The 18458-nt window shown below is 38.3% G+C and overlaps 1 protein-coding gene across 2 annotated transcripts in view; it reads left to right on the top strand.

Moving 5' to 3' along the window:
* The window catches only part of HSD17B12 (hydroxysteroid 17-beta dehydrogenase 12), an 84455-nt gene that overhangs the window by 64246 nt on the left and 1751 nt on the right, over nucleotides 1–18458 (top strand). For both annotated transcript variants that reach the window (XM_051791740.1, XM_051791741.1), the window contains exons 7-10: nucleotides 3456–3490; nucleotides 8820–8901; nucleotides 12225–12290; nucleotides 18254–18403. In XM_051791740.1, coding sequence (XP_051647700.1) covers nucleotides 3456–3490; nucleotides 8820–8901; nucleotides 12225–12290; nucleotides 18254–18403 — 333 coding nt within the window. The remainder of the gene's footprint in view (nucleotides 1–3455; nucleotides 3491–8819; nucleotides 8902–12224; nucleotides 12291–18253; nucleotides 18404–18458) is intronic.

The raw sequence follows: 18458 nt of genomic DNA, 5'->3' as shown, positions 1-18458 counted from the left end.
TTAAATAATTGAAAAATAAACAAACTGCAACAACTACTACTTCAAGGTTGTGTGCTAAACATTTTTGCCAGACTGTATTGCTAAACATATTTGCCAGAGATTAACAATTTCTGATGTTGAGGAGACTGTCCTGAACAAATTTCTCAGATGCACATATGCACACACACACATGCTCACTCTGATCTAATGCAAATTTTCAGAAGGAAAAAAAACAGTTTATTTTGGATATTCTGGCAGTTTTCACATAGCCTAGTGTATAACTACTTGTCTAGAATTACCTGAGTCTTCAGAGTCTTGGGAACATTCACATTTTCAACTGTAGCATCACATGTCTGTGGAAAGTAGTATTCCTTCAGAAAAATGGTTATGTGAAGGAAGCCTAAGAGTGTTCAGTGACCGCCAACTGATGGCACTCTTCTTAGAGTAGTTCCTAGCCTCTCCCTTAGGTTTCTTGACACTTCCTTCTTCCTTAGATTGCCTTCAGAGAAACAAACACTACCATAGAGTTCTCTGACATCCTACATGCTAATTCCTATAGACTCAGACTTGGAATGCTTTGCAATTTATGAAATACATGCCATTACAGAACTGGTGTCTCTAAACCAGACCTACCTAGAATTTGGATTCTTTATCTAGTTCTAGATGTTTGGTTTTTAACTGCCCCTTTCATAATGGCACGTCTGAGATTATTGCTGTTGAAGACAACGGTGTTCACCACTTTGGCTGTTTAGGATAAGGGTCATGCAATACAAGCACATATGGACACCGTTATTAGTGGTAAAACTACATTTCTGCTATTTATTGTTTTATTTTAATTAAGGCTGGAAATATTTCACGTGTGTGTACAATGTATAAAATTGCCAGGCTGGAATATTGCTGCAGAATATCCTGCCAGTTTTTTCCAATAGTGCTTTCTGAGTGTGGACTTGGCTGGGTCAGGTGAGACTGACTCAGAGATCTACCTTCTGTTATCTTATTCTTTAAAAAAAAAAGGTATTTTTCTGTATATAAAGATACTACATGTTCATATATATATCTCTTCACACATCACAAGATGTAAAAATACTGACAGCAAAAAGTTTGTGCCCTATTTCACAGATTTTTGAAATTCCCCAAAAATATTAATTTTAATGAAACAGATGGAAGTGGTGTTGACTATGAAATCCAGTTTTGCCATCAGTATTTTTCTGTGGAGGGGGAAAAAAATTGACTGCCTGTCCGGCTTAGCTGTAGAAATGAATCATTTAACCCAGTTGGTGGTGAGAGACTTCATAGTTTTTTATTTTGTGTAAGTCCCCCCAATTATTGTAGCATGTTCTTCTATGCTCTCATTTGGATATCAATAGTAACCAGCACATCGGTGATAAACTGTTAGAGCTCCTTGGTGGGTTGCAGTTTGGATTTAGACCATGAATGCATTCGTGTGGATTTACAACAGAAGCTTCAAACTGTGGGGGTCCCCTCTGCATTACAATGGGAGATCATGTACTGGTTTTTTACACCGTTTATGGGTTGCCTGAGGGAAGGCAATTTCAGACCAAGTCCATGTGCCAATCTGTAGTGATGATATGCAGCATTACACTGCCCTGAGAGGCAAAAAAACAGTATGCTGCTTTTTACCAAGGGACTTGTAGAAGAGATCATAAAACTTGCATCAGATAAAAGATCTTCCAGTCTTGAACTAGCCTTAAAATCAGCCCAAATCATTCTTTACCCTTTAACATTAAAATAAATTGTTGATTCTACATCTCTTTTGATGCATTAGAGTATGAAAAAGCTCATGTATGCTTAAACTTAATGCTAGATATTTTTTTGATATTGCATGGGATCTGTTTCCTTGGTGGTGCTTATCAGCTCTGAATACTTAGTTTGATGTGTGGGGCAGTACTGACAGCTAAGTGTGTCAGCAGCTGACTTCATGAAAGTAAGGTCTGTTCAGCTCCTACCTGTACAATCCCTTATCAAAACAGTCATGCAGTGTGGCTGATGGCAGAATCTATTCTAAGGAGAAATGCCAATAAAATGCAAAATACAGCCCTTCTCTGCCATTTTCTTTGTGTGTCAACTGCAATCAACTGAGGTTGTTTTCTTTTGTGTTTTTTTCTCCTTTATTCCTAAAAGGGTATGTTTTATAATGTAAAAATAAAAACAAACAAAAATCCTCAAACCCAAATTGAATCATATGTAAGTGGTAATGCAATGGTGATAGTAAAACCAATAGCTTGCTGCAATGAGATTTGTTTCTCTGTAATATAAGTGCTTACAGGTGTTTCGTGTGCCTGTATATGCTGATTTCTTTTGTGTGTGTGTTTTTCCTCCTATATTATTCAAATATTCAATGTTTCAATTTATCAAGGTCATTTAGTATCAGGGGGCGTACCATTATGTTTTGGTGTCTGCTGATTTTAGTATTTTTTTGCCCCCTCCTCACTGCATTCTCAAAAACTTTGTTGGAACACCTTTTGGATATCATAAGTGGTAGCAATTTATATGTTTTGTCTGATCTGTCTTTGGTGTCAATGAGGTGACATTAAAAGAGTTGGTCGGGGGCAGGGTAGTATTTGGCAGAAGCTGAACTTTGACATTATTTCTTAAAGGCAGAAGTTTTGGATTTAAAATGTATTTGAGGATGGTAGTAACTAGTAGCAGGCAAATTAACTATTTTACACTAGTTAAAATTTTGTCCAAGTTTGGATTGATGCTTGTTTGTTTCCCCTGTCAGAGATGCTCTGTCTGCAACTAGGAAGCTTGTTTTAGGATTACTGTTCTAGAGAATCCTTCAACCAGCTTGTAGATAGATTGCTTGGAGTCATAATGGAGGCAGGAGCTTCCAGAGCAGTGAGGAGGTTTGCAAGGCTACTTTCCTTATGGGGGTGTAGGTTTTTCAGTGTAAAAACATCTGTGTAGTCAGCAAAAATGTTTTGGGGTCTTAAGTATTTTCTGTGGGTCATATAATGTAGGAAACTTATATTCACTAGTTCTGTCCAGTGCTCTTGCTGCTCCATAATATATTTTTATCCTAAACTCAGCAGTTCAGTAAGCCCAGCTAAAATGTATTGGATATTGTTTTGAGTCTTGGCATAGGTGGTAAATTTAGTCAGTCTTGGTACTTACGGTGAGGAGAGAAAGACAGTACATATACTGTAGTGCTCTGGCGTTTTAATGTTCTTTAGAGGCCATGAATGCTGCAGAGTGGTGAAGACATTTGTTTTATTTACTCTTATGCTACTAGCTGGATGTTTTCACCAGATTCAGTGCACATACTACTTGACAGAGCGAAGTTATCCAGGTAGAATAAAAATAAACTGCCTACGCAAAGTATGGTCTCTACTTCCCCGAGCCGAGGTTGGGGTGGAGGGGGTGGCAGCTGCTTCTGGGAGGAAGGGAGGCTTCCCTCGGTCTCTGGCTGTCTGGTGTCTGCATTCTCAGCCATCACGAATGTTTTCCTTTTGCAGATGACACGATTGGTGCTGCCCGGCATGCTGGAAAGGTGAGTCACACTAACACTATCCAGACAAAGTCATCATTATTTATAGGGGAGAATCCTTTCTTGAAAAATTCATTACTGTGACTAATCAGCCTAGTCTCCATGTTTTAATGGCAGAGTATTGCTGAGTGAGTCACGCTGATGGTGCATGAATCATCAGACGGTGGAAGCCTTTTCCACTTGATTCCCTTTTTATTTTTCCTCTCCCTTCTCCACTGTTGTGGTGATTCCTTTTAGAACAGAATTAAAAAGCCCATCTGACTCATCAGCACTAACTCAACAACCTGCTATTCTGAGGGGGTGGTTACAGTTCCTGGGAATAACCTTCTTAAGGCTATTTCTCCCTAAGTCATTGTAAGTAAAATGGATGCAAAGAATATGTTCTCATTATACAGTAGGAGGTATATTGAGGAAAGTCTGTGATCATTTGGGAAAGTAGAATTGGAGACCAGCTCTTTAAAATAATACACCATTGTCTCCACAGAAGACATGTACTGACTTCCTAGCTAGCTCCCAGGTGAAATTAAAAGGTTCACAGCTTCCATTTAGTCCCTCCAGGCTATTTTCTAACTGATGCTGACTGTCCTGGCTGTTGGCCATCTCTGTTGCGGTGCTTGGCCCTGGCTTGCTGGGGGTTGCCCTGGATCAGGTTTGAGCTATGATCGCAATACTGGAGGAAACTCTGTAGAACCATTCAAACCAATATGGCAGGAAGAGCATATATATAGGGCGAACCTCCAAATCTGGCAAAGATGAAGAAAAAAAACTGGTATATTTTGTATCATCCCACTGCCTGGGAATCTTCATTGCAGACGAAGATTTAGTTATTCAAGTGATGCAGAGATGCATAGCATATGTTTCACATTTAAAACAAAGCTTCTTCCTGAGTACAAACTGTAAGAGCTAGGGGTCAGTATGGGAGTCAGTGTCTAGCATGTCAGGGTGATGGCAAGCTTAGATTTTTAGTTAAACAAACAAGAGATTTGAATAAGTTTATTTCATCTAAAGAAACTTGAATTAGAAATGAAGACCCAAGACTTGAGCTCTAGAGCCAGGAGTGTAGTATTTCCCAATGAAGCTGGAATAAAGGATGAGGGTTATAGAACAGTGGTGATAGCTACTCAGGGTTTGTAAGTCAGAAGTTACTCCTTGTCCTTGTACTATTAATGATAGATAAAGGGACTTGCCTTTTGTGAAACCACTGCTCTCTGAAGGTGCCCACATGACCAAACCATTCTGGTTTTGAAGGAATTTAGTGTTGTTTCCTTACTAGATTCTGGAACTTAGGAGATCTGACAGTTTCTTGACTCAGTTTCTTCTTTGGTTAAAGAAACATTGTAGCTATCCATTTGGCAGAGTTGATCTCTTCAGCTTCTCAGGAGAGAATGATGTATACTCTACTTGTATATGTTTTTCTGTTATCAACCCAGGTAAGATGATTTGAATGAAAGGCAGCAAACCAGTATCCTGCTAACTTCTTTTTCTGACTGCCCTTAAGCACACCATATCATTTTTACTCTCACTTCTCCTAACTGCATGACTACCTCAGGAATCCCAAAGATAAATGTTCAAAAATCCTGAAAAAAAAGGTTAATAGTGGTTAAAAAAATAAAGTACACATCTTGAACTTTTTCCTTTAAACTACTGCTCCATTTGGATGAGGCCTTGGTTTCTGTCCCAGGAAAAAATATTTGAAAAAGCTTCCATTTTCTGTTTGATTTTTGTGAAGTTGGTTGGGTTTGCAGTGCACAGAAGCAATGTCTGCAGCTGCCAGCTCTTGCACAGTCATAGCTCACAGGCCATTAATACAACTAACAGTCTGTAACCATAAGAGGACATGGATGTCCAACAAATCCAAGGGCATGAATGAATTGTAGCTGTACTCAGCTGCTCTTTAGGTCAACCATACATTTCTCACATGGGACCATGGGCTTGCTAGAGCTCCAAGCTCTAAGAATAAAACTAGACTAAGAATCTCATTGTTATTCCTCACTTGTTCAAGGAGGATAGCATGTTGAGTAGATAGATGTGACAAAGCACATTTTAGCATCTTGCAGCTATCTCTAGTGCATACTTTTGTGTATTTGAATGTTAGTTTTATGGCAGTATATTACAAGTGAAGTGCAAACATAGAGCAGACTTTGCATGCTTTGCATCCAGGTCTAATAAGAGAACATAAAGCTACATCTTGGTGTGCCTTTTTATTTATAATAACCAAAGCAGCATTAGGTGAATACCACTTCTGGTAATGGCATTTAGATTCTCTGCTGTGGCTTTTCTCCTGTGCTCTGAACACTTAAAGTGACAATTTATAATCTGCAGTTTTCTATTACACTTAAATGAGCAGTTCTTCTGTAAATTTTCAGGCTACTGTCTAACGTGGGAGATTCATAGAACTGAAAATTGAGGCTTGATGTCTTTGGGAGCAAAAAAGCCACCACCACCGAAAATCAGTTCACTGTTTTTAGACAAATACCAAACTATGGTATTTATTGCCAGAGAAGTAGCAAGTGCATAATTACATTACAGAAGAAGCTTGCTCTTTCCACTTGGCATGCAGCTGGAGCAGGCGCTGGTTGCCACAGCAACAGGGAGATGGCTAAATATAGCCTCCCCGGTGCTGGACCACTTAAGGTAGAATGATAGGAGGTGTGAGGGTGTGGGCCTGGCTCTGTTCATCTTAACCAACTTTTTTTTTTTTTCATTAACTGCACAGTCAAATTAGATGGAGCCAAAATTTATTTTTACCGCATTGATTCTCAAGTAATTCTTCAGATCCTGACCTAAAAACATTTTGTCTGCAATTCCTCTAAGAAGCAAAATAGTAATTGGAGTAATTGGAAGTATTCCCCCTACACACGTGCTTCTCAGTTTCATTTTATCTGGAGGTTTTAAGTTACAGGTGTTTAAGGCGAGGACTCTTCTCTTTAAAAAGTCAAAATACAAACCACAAAACCCCCAGTGGCATTGGCTGCTTCAGAGAGACCAATACATGGAGCTTCTGCGATGGGCTGCTATTAATTTTTTGTTTTTCCAAGGTGATTTTCTTCACTAAGTCAAACCATTAATTCACTCCATCTAGGTGATGGTCACAACTCCTGCCAAAAGTTGCAGTCTAGCCAGACACTGCAAGACTTGTACTTACATTCTGAATGCCAGCCTCTCTTCTAAAGCTTCAGTTAGCTTTATAAGCATGAGGCTCACCTTTATCCATATCAGTGCGTATCCTTCTTTGAATCCTATTAAGCTTTTGTCCTCAATTAAGTTTTGTGGTAAGTAGTCCCATAGTCTGAATATGGGAGAGCGCTTTCTTTTATCAGATCTAAATTTCAGTCTTTCATTTAAATAAGTGTCATCTTTCTTTTGTATGCTGAGAGGATAAATCAAGATCTTGATCTTTTTCATTCATTAGTTTGTATACTCTTATCATGGGTGCTCTTAATAGTCTCTTAAATAAGTAAATCAATGTATCAGGGTGGCTTTTTTTTTTCCTTCTCCTCCCCTTCCTTAAATCATCAGGTTCTTAATATTTGTACTGTATTTGGAGGGATAAAAATGTTCTGTAGACTGTGATAAAGATTTCGGTGGTGGTGAAGGATCTATCCCTGCCATTCCCAGAATTCTGTTCTTTGGCTAGTTTTGGTGACTGCTGCACAAAAAAACTCCCTCCTTGTTCAAGTTTTTCATGGAGGGGATAGTTGATTTGGAGACCCGTAAGATTTGTGATTAATTTGCATTATTTTCTTTAGTATGCATTCTCGGTTATTGATGCACTGTTAATATTGATTTTTCATCTGCCATTCTGTAGTCTGTTCACAAAGCAGCCTAAGCTCTTTAAAAAGTTCCTTACAGTATTCTCCAATCTGGTAATCTCTTAAAAACTGCATAAATACTCGTTTGACTGCTAATCTCCATTTGAGCTCATGAATAAATACCACAATCACCACCTGTCTTGATATGAAAAACTTCTGGCATCCACTGTTAACCTTTGGCTTGAAAATTCATGAATAATTTGTGGTCTTATGTTTTCTATGCTACATATTTTGATCCACGTTACTACTTTATTTCACCAACCAAGGCTTGCAGGGCACTGAAAAATACAATGGACTTTGGCAAAGGTGTCTGAAATCCTGAATAATGGAAATTATTCTTTTCTGTCACATTTGCCATTTCATTCCTAGAGGCAAATCAATCACAGATGTAATTCACATTTATATCATGGCAGAAACCATGTTGGTTTGAATCTATTGTTGTGATTTCCAAAGTGTTTATATTGCTTTAATTTTTAATGGTCACTTAAATTACTGTTTGTTTTTAGGATGGTTATTTAAATCATTGTGGCAGCAGTGGCATAGGGTATACTTAGATGAACAGATATGAGAAACTCACATGTAAATCTGTAGGAGCTGAGCAGTGTGATGCCTACCTGCATGAATGTTCTCACTGCACTAAACACAGCATACTTAGTATGTTCAGGTAAACTGGCTTGAATTTACAACAGGGTAGGAAGAAGCAGAGACGTGTCTTTCACTATGTTGGACTGTCTCATAACACCTTCTAACAGTGTTATTGCCCTAATTTGCATGAAGCTTTTAAAAATTCTTTTTTCTGCCTAGCACTAAATATGTCTGGTTTTTAGGTAAAACTAGTCTTAGAAATAGCCATGGTCCAAATCAGTCTGTATTGGGTAATGCAGGAGTCTTTCTGTCCTACCTGCATATGCTTTAGAACTGCTTTGCAGAGCAGATGGTAGCTAATTTCTTGTATCTTTAACAAAATATTATTGTTTATAACCTTCAATGTTACTGTAATGCAACTGTAAAACAACTCTTACTTTCTGTGTCCACTGAATATCTTCCATAATTATTAAAACATTTCTGTATTTGAGCAGTAGGTTCAGACGCTTCTTATCTTGAAGATCCATCGTGAGGTAACTAGAAGATGAAAGGAATTATCAAAGTGTAAATTATACAACAAACCTGTGTTGCCATTTCTGTACCTTATCCCAAGATTTAGAAGTTCCTCTCGAACTTGTGCCAGCTTGACTCAATGGTTTTGCATAGTTTAGCCCAGTGTGTGTCTGCGTGTATATAAATATAGCTTTGATTCTCTTGCTCTATTGACCTTGAAGTTGTACTTGATTTATGCCAGCTGCTTGGATACTTAGAACTGGGCATGAAGTAAATTTCAGTTTAGGATTTGGTTAGGGGTTTTTAAACAGATCCTAATCTGAATTGCATCCTAAAAGGTTTGTTTTAGGCTTGCTGTAATTATCTGAAACATCAAATATGTTTCCTTTATTTCATGATAACATATCTTTGCTTCCTTTCAGATCAAAAGGGGTAATCCTGAATATCGCATCAGCTGCTGGGATGTATCCAACTCCACTACTGACTCTTTACTCTGCAACCAAGGTAAGTGTTCTTTTCTACACTAAAATCAAGTGTCAAACATAGGCCAACACTTACAGGAATAAATGTTTTGGTGTCCATCTAGTGGTGCTTTCATGAACTAAAAGTGCAGAGTTTCTACCTTGACTTTTTCCAATAGTGGAAGGTTGAGAGAAAACTGAGTGCAAGCGTTTATTGGCATGGAAATGACTATTTTATATATTTCCTCATGCATTACATTTTTACATGGAAAAGGATGCTAGTGTACCAAGCAAGCTTAGTGGGAGGCTGAGAAAGAACACTGACTAAGTTTAACACACGTTATTATTATTTTGATTTTGAGACTTTTTTTCTCCTAAATTCTGTGATGATTCTATGATCTACGTTTCATCTTAAATTTTTCTGCTCTGGTTTCTCTTTGTGTCATTGGGACAGTTTCGGTTTTTTGCAGCTGGTCTTATTTTTTTCCCCCAAAGATAATTACAGGGAATTCTAAAACATCCCCCTAAAATATCTCCAGTGAATGCCGTAAAGACAGTATGGATACACACTATGGAACTGAAACATATGGGGTAAAACTGGATGCAAGAGACATTTACACTGGTGTTAAAGCGATATGGCACTACAGCTTTTTCAGCCATCCCTTGTAATTACCTGAAATACTCCCAGGGTTTCAGAGTCTAAGCAGAACCTTGACAGGATGAAGAAACCTTCAGTAGTGTCATTCACATCAGAACAGACCTACGTGTTCTCTACACTCTCAGTAACGTCTTCATACTCCCAGAAAGAAGTTGATGCACACTATTTTATTCATACTAAAGGAGAGGATATTTAAGTTTAGAAGTCTGAGGTGGTTTTAACTGATAGAATTTCTTCTTGAAATAGCTGTTTCCTGAGAGGACGGTTCTTTGTTTTAATACAAGTGGTCACTTTTGTTGTGGCGATGCCTTCAGCTTTATGGAATGAATTGAGCATCTGATTTTAGTGATAATATCCCTTATGCTGCCTTGGTTAGTCTTTTTTTCAATGGGAATCTCAAATATTTCTTCCCCTCCACCTAGAAGCTAAATTACAGGTCAAGTAATCTGCCTATTCTCAGTGCTGCTCATCTTCTACCACAGCAAGATTAGTGAGCATGAAAGTGACTCCCCTAATGTAGCTATAGAAAGACTGTATCTGCAATTTCTAGGTTTTTTTTCCCCTCGTCTATATAGAGGGGATTTAAAGCATAATATCCTTCAGGTCTAAGTCAATGACTTTGACTAAATAGCAGGAACAGATGCAGTCCAACTCTTTAACCTTCCTGTGGAGAATTCCCTAGTTTACAATGAAATGAGACACTTTTAAAGGAATCATAGTGCTATTTTCTGACAGGTTTACCTATCTACCTGTGTTAATGCTAATGAGAAGTGAAATATGATTATACCTTCTCCTCCTTCCCTGTCATATCTTTAGTGTTTGGGTTTGATATTGGATATTTGGATATCCAAGGAGAAGAAATTTTCTCAAATGAAATGCTTATCTGCTTATTCAGGGAATGTTTACTTAGAGAGCATTCTTTAAGTTCACAATTTTTGGGAGACTTGAGCATCAGAAGTAGAAAACCTTTAAAAAATGCTTCAAGAAGAAAAACTCCAAAGCTTATTTGTATACTGGAAGTTGCTTTTTCTTCTCATATGAAATGAACATTCTCTTTATGGCAAGCTCTTTGCAACCAGTAGAGATTAAAGTCTTTTTATACTGTATATTTGGAGCAGTATGTAATATCAGACTTCAGTCATGGAGGAATAGTTAGAAATTTGAATGATCAAAGCACTTTTATTAACATAATATAGTTCTTTTTAGTAGATTATTGGTATACTCTGTGCAGTTATCACAAGTTGACCTGGCAGCTGTGTTCAGGGACTGCACTGAACTATTTGCGTATCTATGCACATGCCTTATTGTTGTGAGAGGATGCCCAGCTCACTTGAATAGTTACTCTAGACTAGACTTTCACACTTGTTCATGTTGAGTGCTGAATTTCATTACAAACTTAAGGGAAAGGGAGAAGAAAAGAACAATTGGACAGCAGATCAGCTTTTTTGGTTTAAGGAGCTTCCTTCTAGCTTGTACGTGTGACTTGAAGATGAAGAATAAAAGGACCTATTTGCTACATAGCAAAACCTAGTTTTCTTTCAGATCTTGAGTATGCTCAGAAGAGTGTCCATAGAAATAGACCAGTGGCATGGGAGTGTTTCTGTTGCTTCTTGTGTAGGCTGAGTGCAGTGGGATGACCTTGATAGGAGAAACACTGGGCGCTGCCAACTTCAAGTGCTGGTTTCAGTTAGGACTTTTGTTAAACCACCGGTGACATGGTGACCAAAGGAAGACTGTAAAACAGGTGCAGTACTAGAGCTTTGCTGTTTGTTTTGAAACTGGTCTGAAGAAACTGCTTCTTAAATACTTGAACCAATTTATTTAGTATTTATTTTAGCTTCAAGCATGGATAAGATAGCTTAGTTAGTTCAGTTGGAGGTACTCCATTCATCCTAGTTGGTTGTATCATTTCATTAAAACAAGAACCATAGCAGAACCTGATATTTTGTCTCACTGGACTGCAGGAGGGAAAAGTGGAAAGGTGGTTTAGAAGAACTCGGGAAGTGGGAATCTACACTGGTTTGAACTTCTGAGTAGCCTTGGATTCTTAGGATAATAATTCCTGGCATGGTTATGGAAGCGGCTGAATGAGCTTTGAGGGCATCTTTAAGGCAGGTACTAACGCCCACCTTTTAAGCCCTCTGACTTTTCTTTGAACTTTGAGTCTCATAATTTCTAAAACTTCCAGAAGTCTTGTAATTTCTAAAACTTCACTTCTTCTTTGGAAGAGAATCTGTGAAGGTGGACTTGAGGACTAGGAAGAAGTAACACCATAGGGTGGCATTCTTAAAAGCATAAAGGCAGAAGACCAAGTGTTTAAACACTATGTTCTAAAAACCATGCACAAGAGAAACCCACTTAAATTACTCTTGAAAAAGTATAAGGAGGTGACGTACGTAGTGAACAATGTGAACATATAAGTCTTATTTTCCTTTTTTTTACCTAGGCTTTATATAACAAATCTAGTTCTTTTTTCTTCTAAATTTGCTTAGATTGAGCCTTGCTTCTGTAAAAATACTTCATAAACATAGGGTTTCTATTCGAATGGCATTGCTCTTATATGCAAAGTTTCATTGAGAACCTGAGGTTTTTCACTTTGAAAACAGGAACTCTGAAGGGTAATTCAAATATGCTTCAAAAAAACCGGCAGACTAGAGTTTTCATTTTAACTTGTAGCATGCTGCATGTTTCCGTTCTTTTCTCTCTAGGTTTTTGTGGATTACTTCTCCCAAGGCCTCCATGCAGAATACAAGAGCAAGGGCATTATTGTGCAGGTGAGTAGTTTGTTTCATGTAAGTGTGGTTACCACAGCAACATTGGTGTCTTGGTAACAAAAAGGAATCAGCATATTCTCTTATTCATGACTGTGTGACACAGATTAAGGATAAACATTTCTTTTGATCCCATTAGCAGCTTTCTTACTTGGAAACAATGGGTCTTGGAGCAACAAAAAAAAATGGTTTGTTTTTGTGTGGATTTGGTTTGGGTTTCTAGCTCATGGTGCTATTTGAACCTTTATGTATAATGTGTTCCATAAAACTGTGCAACTCTGTAGAATATATCTTTATGCAATCTCATCTACTGGAATATACTTGTGGAGTGCATTTGTGCAGACGTTCCATTGGTAACAGCTCAAAAGACTCGGATAGTAGAGTCCCTGCAGTGTCAGTGAATCAACTACAAGTGTAAGCATAGTTGAAGAATGAACGAAAGCATCAAATATCCTTTGTGTGTAGTGAACTGATCTAATTTTTCATATTACTAATGAGTTTTGTTTCATGCTCCCCCTCATTTGCTTATCTTCCATGGTTTTATTTATTTTTTATGAGGCATAAAAGCAAACCAAACCAGTTTCTCACAGCTTTATAGGATTTTGTTTTAATATCACTTCTCACATACTCTTAGTTTTTGCTTCCAGTGTTGAAATTTCCAGCTTTGGCCGCAACTACTGATCTTTTCATTGCTGATTAAACCTGTTCTCTCCAGAACAAGAGTTAGTTTGATAAAAGTGGTATGAGATCTTACCTGTACTGTGAAGACACGGTATATCTTTTTAAAATTCATTTAGGGATCTTATGAACAGGATTAGCCTATGTCCATGTCTGTCATTCCTCTATTCTGTGTGGTGGTTCTCAAAACCATCTGAACTCTTGAGAGCACAACTTTTGTTACTGGCTAATAATATAGGGAAGTTGTTACCAGCTTAAGGCTATGTTACCTTTTTGATGTGCTAGATTTTTGTTTTCCTTAAAGCATACTTAACAAAACAAGAACTTATTACTAGGAAATGTCCCAGTTCCTGAGGATGGGTTGCATTAAGAAAAAAGACAATTGCTGGATGAGCTATTCCCATGCAGTCACTGACCCTTTAATGGGGCCCTCTTGTAAACCTAGATTTCACCTTATACTAAACATCTTAAGGAATACTCTTTATTTTGGGATCTGTTGGCAGTGGGGAGGAAAGGTAGCCAAGGTGGACCCTGAAAGCATTCTAACTGCTTGACTTTAGTTTTACAGTGATAACATTATAACTTGTAGTACAGCTCTGAAAGCATGACTTCTCCTTTGAGTGCTTGATTCTGTGCCCTAGCACTCTGGGATGTACCTTTAGCTAAACCAATGTGCACCAGTGTGCATAAGACGGTAGCATTCTGAACAGGTACAGTTTCACCACACAGGGTGGTTTTGTATGCTCTCAGTTTTTGAAGTACATTAAGCTGGAGTAACTTGTAGTGGTGGTGTGAATTTTTGGGGGCGTGTTTTGTGGTACAGTATCTAACCTCTGCCTTTGTTTTCTGGTGTTTTCTTAGGTAAGGCTGCTCATAGCTACCTCAGTGTGAGAGTACTTAGGGACAGATGCTTGCAGGAGAAAGAAGTGTCACATCTTTGAGATGTCTTGTTTCTGTGTGTGTTTGTCTCCTCCTCCCCAAATTTTGTCTAAATAGTACTCTATCAGTTTGAGATGAGAAAAAGGAGAAGCAGGTACTGTTTGTTTAAGGCTATGAAACTATTGAAACTGAAAAGGTAAATAACCCGGTAACTCATGCTTAGCTAAAGGCATTAAACACAGTATGGATGTATATGGTCTAGAAAAGATTTTCTAGCTTTTGAGTATAGATAAGCCAGCAAAAGGGTTTTCAGTGTCTTACATTTTTAAGATTATAAACAAATTAAAAATTAAATGTAGCATTCTGTATCTACATTTGTGTTTTCCTGTACAAAGCTTCACAGGTTGTGCTAAGCTGTCTTTTTGTGACTCCAGTGTTGGCTAAGGGTGCTGAATTCCTGACAGTACTGTTCTTTATCCCCTAAATGTAGACAGTGAATTGCCATTGAGTTATCTGGTTCTGATGATCAATAGCTGTCATGGCTTCAATTTGTTATGCTAATTTTATTGCAGTCCGTGTCCTTGTTCTCTTGTTTCAGCCTAAGTCACTATAAACCACTAATGAATATTACAAGTACCTTCCTGTGAAGACTAGCTGATGTATCTCCTTCAATCCCTTAGGAAGACTGCATCCCTCTTAGATTATTTTTTTTTAAGTTAATCTCTGTGACCTTCAGAAGTGTAGCACTTTTAATTCCAAACTTGCCCTTCCAGCTGAGATCATAATTTAAACCAGTTAACTTTTGCCATGCCAATACTTGCAAAGTACCACTGTGTGAAAAGTGTAAAAACGTGCTGGAGCGATTTTAGCAATTTCTTACTTTCAACATAAAATGTATCAGTCTTGTTCAAGAGGATTGCCTCCTGAGGAAGCTTAGTTTTGATAGTAATATAGTGCTTTTGTTCCAATGTAGCCATCTTTAGATTAAAAATATACTCTTCTGGCTGACATGTCTACTTAATTTTACAGAAGCAGCACAGTATTAGCATGGTTTAAAATTCTGTATGTTTACATAGAGAAAAGAGGCAAAAGAAAAGGAATGAGGAATAAGTTGACAATGACTTTTCCCAAGACTTTTTGGGAAAGATCTCTCACTGAAAGGTTTCTGCAGACTTTCTGAAACCTTTGCTCTTTTACTATGTCTGCTTGGTTCTTTGTACATTTCATTTAGTCCCTTTTGTAACTTCAGTTAGTTACTGGCATTTTCTCTATGTACTTTGTTACTATGCATAGCAAAAGCCTAACAGTAGACACTTTCCCTACTGTTTTCTTTTATTGTATCCACTACATAAAATATCAAATCACAAAATCATTAAAATAGTCATTTAAAAGGATCTCTAAAAAGTTTTCTAACTTAACTCCTGCTCTCCCAGCAGTCGAATTGCCCAGCAATTAGCAGTGGGATTGCTGCTGATCCTAGGTCATGGGCTAGTCATGGCTTTATCCAGCCAAATCTTGGAAACCTTCAAGGACAGGGATGCTGTGAACTCTCTGGACAGCCTGTTTGACTGTAGTACTGCTCTCCTAGCAAAAAGGCTTTCTCCCTAGCGTCCAGTCTGACAGCCTGCAGCCAAAATTGGCTCGTTATTCTATCTGGTACTACCAAGAAGAGTTTGGTTCTTATCTTCATAAGTACCACTGAAATAACTTTAGACAGGTAAAAGGCCACCACTAGCTTCCTTTTTACCTCACTGAACAGGCCCAGCTCTCTTTCCAGGTATTCACAAAAGTGTGCTGTTACCAAACTAATGTCTAATGGCATTGTCTTCCCGCGAAGTTTTTTAGCTTTGCCTTTTAGCTTTCCGTACAGGTCAGCTTTGGTTAATGCAATTCATTCATTTCCCCTTTGTGTCCCCCACATAGGAACTAGTAGGAAACTTCTTTGGCAACATCTGAGAGTTCAGATCTTTTTAATATCTTAAAAATAAGGTAAAATAGGTGATGAAATAGTGTAAACAAGCTATTCTGACTTTGGGGGACTTACTGTCATGTGACTGTTCAGGACTTGAGATCTGACTTCTTACATCCATATGATATTCAAGAACCTAATTCTAAGTCAGTTTTAATAAGCATCAGAGCTGTAAGCAGTAGCAAGTGTTTCAAGTGAGCAAGTGCAGGCTAGGCTTTCCCTGAATAAAGACAGTTATTTGGCCAGGTAGTGTGGGTTATATTTCTCTGAATGCAAAATGCTGAAACGCTTTAGGCAGTGAATTTTTGTTTTATTCTGTTATGCCAGTCTGAGCTTCTTGTGGGAAGGAAGAAAGGGGAAAAACTAAATAGATTCAACAGGTCTCTTGATAGGAAGAGGGTAAATCTAATGTATCTAAAATAAAATACCCCTCTTTCTGTTTTCTGGAGTGCACTTGGGAGAAGGAAAATGTTGAACTGTAATCCTGTGATTCTATGTGCCTTGAAATCTGTGGATGAATCCGGTAGTGCTACTATATGCTTGCTTTTTCAAGTATCCTCATGCACAGTTGTTTGCCCCTTCATGCTATCCAGTGGCTTAACTGGGTAATGCAGTTCACTTTTGAAGTCTGTTTTGAGCAGAGGAAGACAGAGAATAAATCATAACTGTTGTGCCACTAAGTGTGGGGATGTTGCTAATATAATTTGGTGGTGAATAAGAAGCCCAGCATTTTAATTTTTTTAAAAACACCAGACTTAGAGATTCAGTTTAGGAGTGTAATCTGAAAAATAGATGAGGTTCACATTCTGGAGCTGAAATGTGGTATCTGTGCTGTTATGGTAACAGAATGAGTAGTTTTCTTATCTAAGCATTTGTAGCTTTTGGTGACTTGAAAGGCAATGGTAACTGCTTACACTTCTGAAATTTAAGTCTCCATGTTTTTCCTTTCTATTTCAAAGTGGATTCACGCAGTATATTTTTAAAAGTCCCATTTATAGAGAGAAGGGCATGGTTTTGATATTCTAAGGTGAAGAAATGAGCAGACATACCAATGTTTCCTGCTTGTGGTGGTCAAATTCCTGTTGAAATGTGCATGGCTATGGCATGGATAAGCACTCAATGAGAACTGAAGGAGTCCTTTCCCCCATGTGCTATGCTGCTGAGAGCATGACAGTAAACGTTTCTGAGGTCAAGCATGTGTGATTGTTGTTCTTCAAGAGACTAACATGGGGAAGCAAGTTTACAAACTACAACTTGCCAAAATATACTGATTCTTGGGATAGTATTCTCATTTGGAGAAGTGGACTTCTCAGGTACCTGCTGTAAAGGTACATGAATGGTAGTGCTCACTAGATGAGCAATAGTGACCTTATGGATTGAATCACAAGTAGAGCCACCAACAGTGTCTTAGGAGGTCCTTGTCAAAGTGTTGGTAAAGTTCCAACCTTTCTAAGCCTGTGAGATATGGTATGTTTAATATCTAAGTGGCTATAGATAAGGGTTTTTTTGATTACATTTTTAGAGGCCTAAATTGAGGACAAGTTGAAAGCATTGCCAAAGCCATGACTATGAGGAAAGAACATTGCTTCCTATTGTACAAGTGTATATGCATTTTCCTTTCCTTCTCAAGTAGCACGAGCTGGGGATAGGTGGAATGTGGTTTTGGATCCCTTAGGTCTATCTTGCCCTACCACAGACATGCCTTTGTGCTATCAACATCCCTCCATCAACAATATACCCATGCTGCTTCCTCTTGCTTTTTCATTATGGGCAGTTATGAGACCCAGCATCACTTTTTCTGTTGGTTCCAAACATTGCTATAAAAGCCTGTGCTATAAAAGACTGTGCTCTGTTTCTTCATCCTTCCTTACGTCCTTGAGTACTCTGGTACTGATAATCTCCTCTATCCTCTGAGCCCTGCTGTGGAGTTACACAATGTTTCAAGTCTCTTGGTGTTCTCTTTTCTTCTTACTCCCCCTGCCTTCCCGTTTATCTCTGTACCAAACTGCAGAGTGGTTACTATAAAATCCCTGTCTTGGATTCTGTGCCTCCTTCCCAAGCAAACACTGGGAGTTTACTACAGAGAAGCAACAGTAGAGCATTTTCTGTTAAGCACTTGGAATGAAGTTTTGTACTTGCAAGGTAAATTGTACAAACAGCTTTTCAACCATGTGCTTGCAGGAGCGGTTTTTCTAGGGCTTCAGCTGGGGATGCTGACTGTCAACAGATCACTGAACTATGTCCAAATATGACCCGCAGGTTATCTGATTAAAAACGTTTTTGATCTTACATTGTGATCCCATTATGATCTTAGAATTGAAAATAAGGCTGGCTTAAGCTAGAATCAGGTTATCTGATTTCCAATTACTTTAGTTCCTTGATGGATCTGTAAGTTAATCTGAAAGCATGCTCTACTTACCATGATTTTTCCTATGTGCAGAGTGTTCTACCATATTATGTGGCAACAAAAATGTCAAAAATCCGCACGCCGACCTTTGATAAGCCCAGTCCTGAAACATATGTCAGAGCTGCCTTGAGCACAGTAGGCCTGCAGTCCCGGACCAATGGGTGCCTACCTCATGCACTCATGGTAAGTCACCTTGGAAAATGTAAGGGTCTGAAATGTCCTTTGTGTTTATTATGGA

This window comes from Manacus candei, unplaced genomic scaffold (assembly GCF_025592945.1).
Source record: "Manacus candei isolate 608988 ecotype Guabito, Panama unplaced genomic scaffold, ASM2559294v1 h1tg000033l, whole genome shotgun sequence".
Taxonomy (NCBI): Eukaryota; Metazoa; Chordata; class Aves; order Passeriformes; family Pipridae; genus Manacus; species Manacus candei.
The sequence above is the reverse complement of the archived record's forward strand: the minus strand, read 5'-3'. Positions and strand labels throughout refer to the sequence as shown.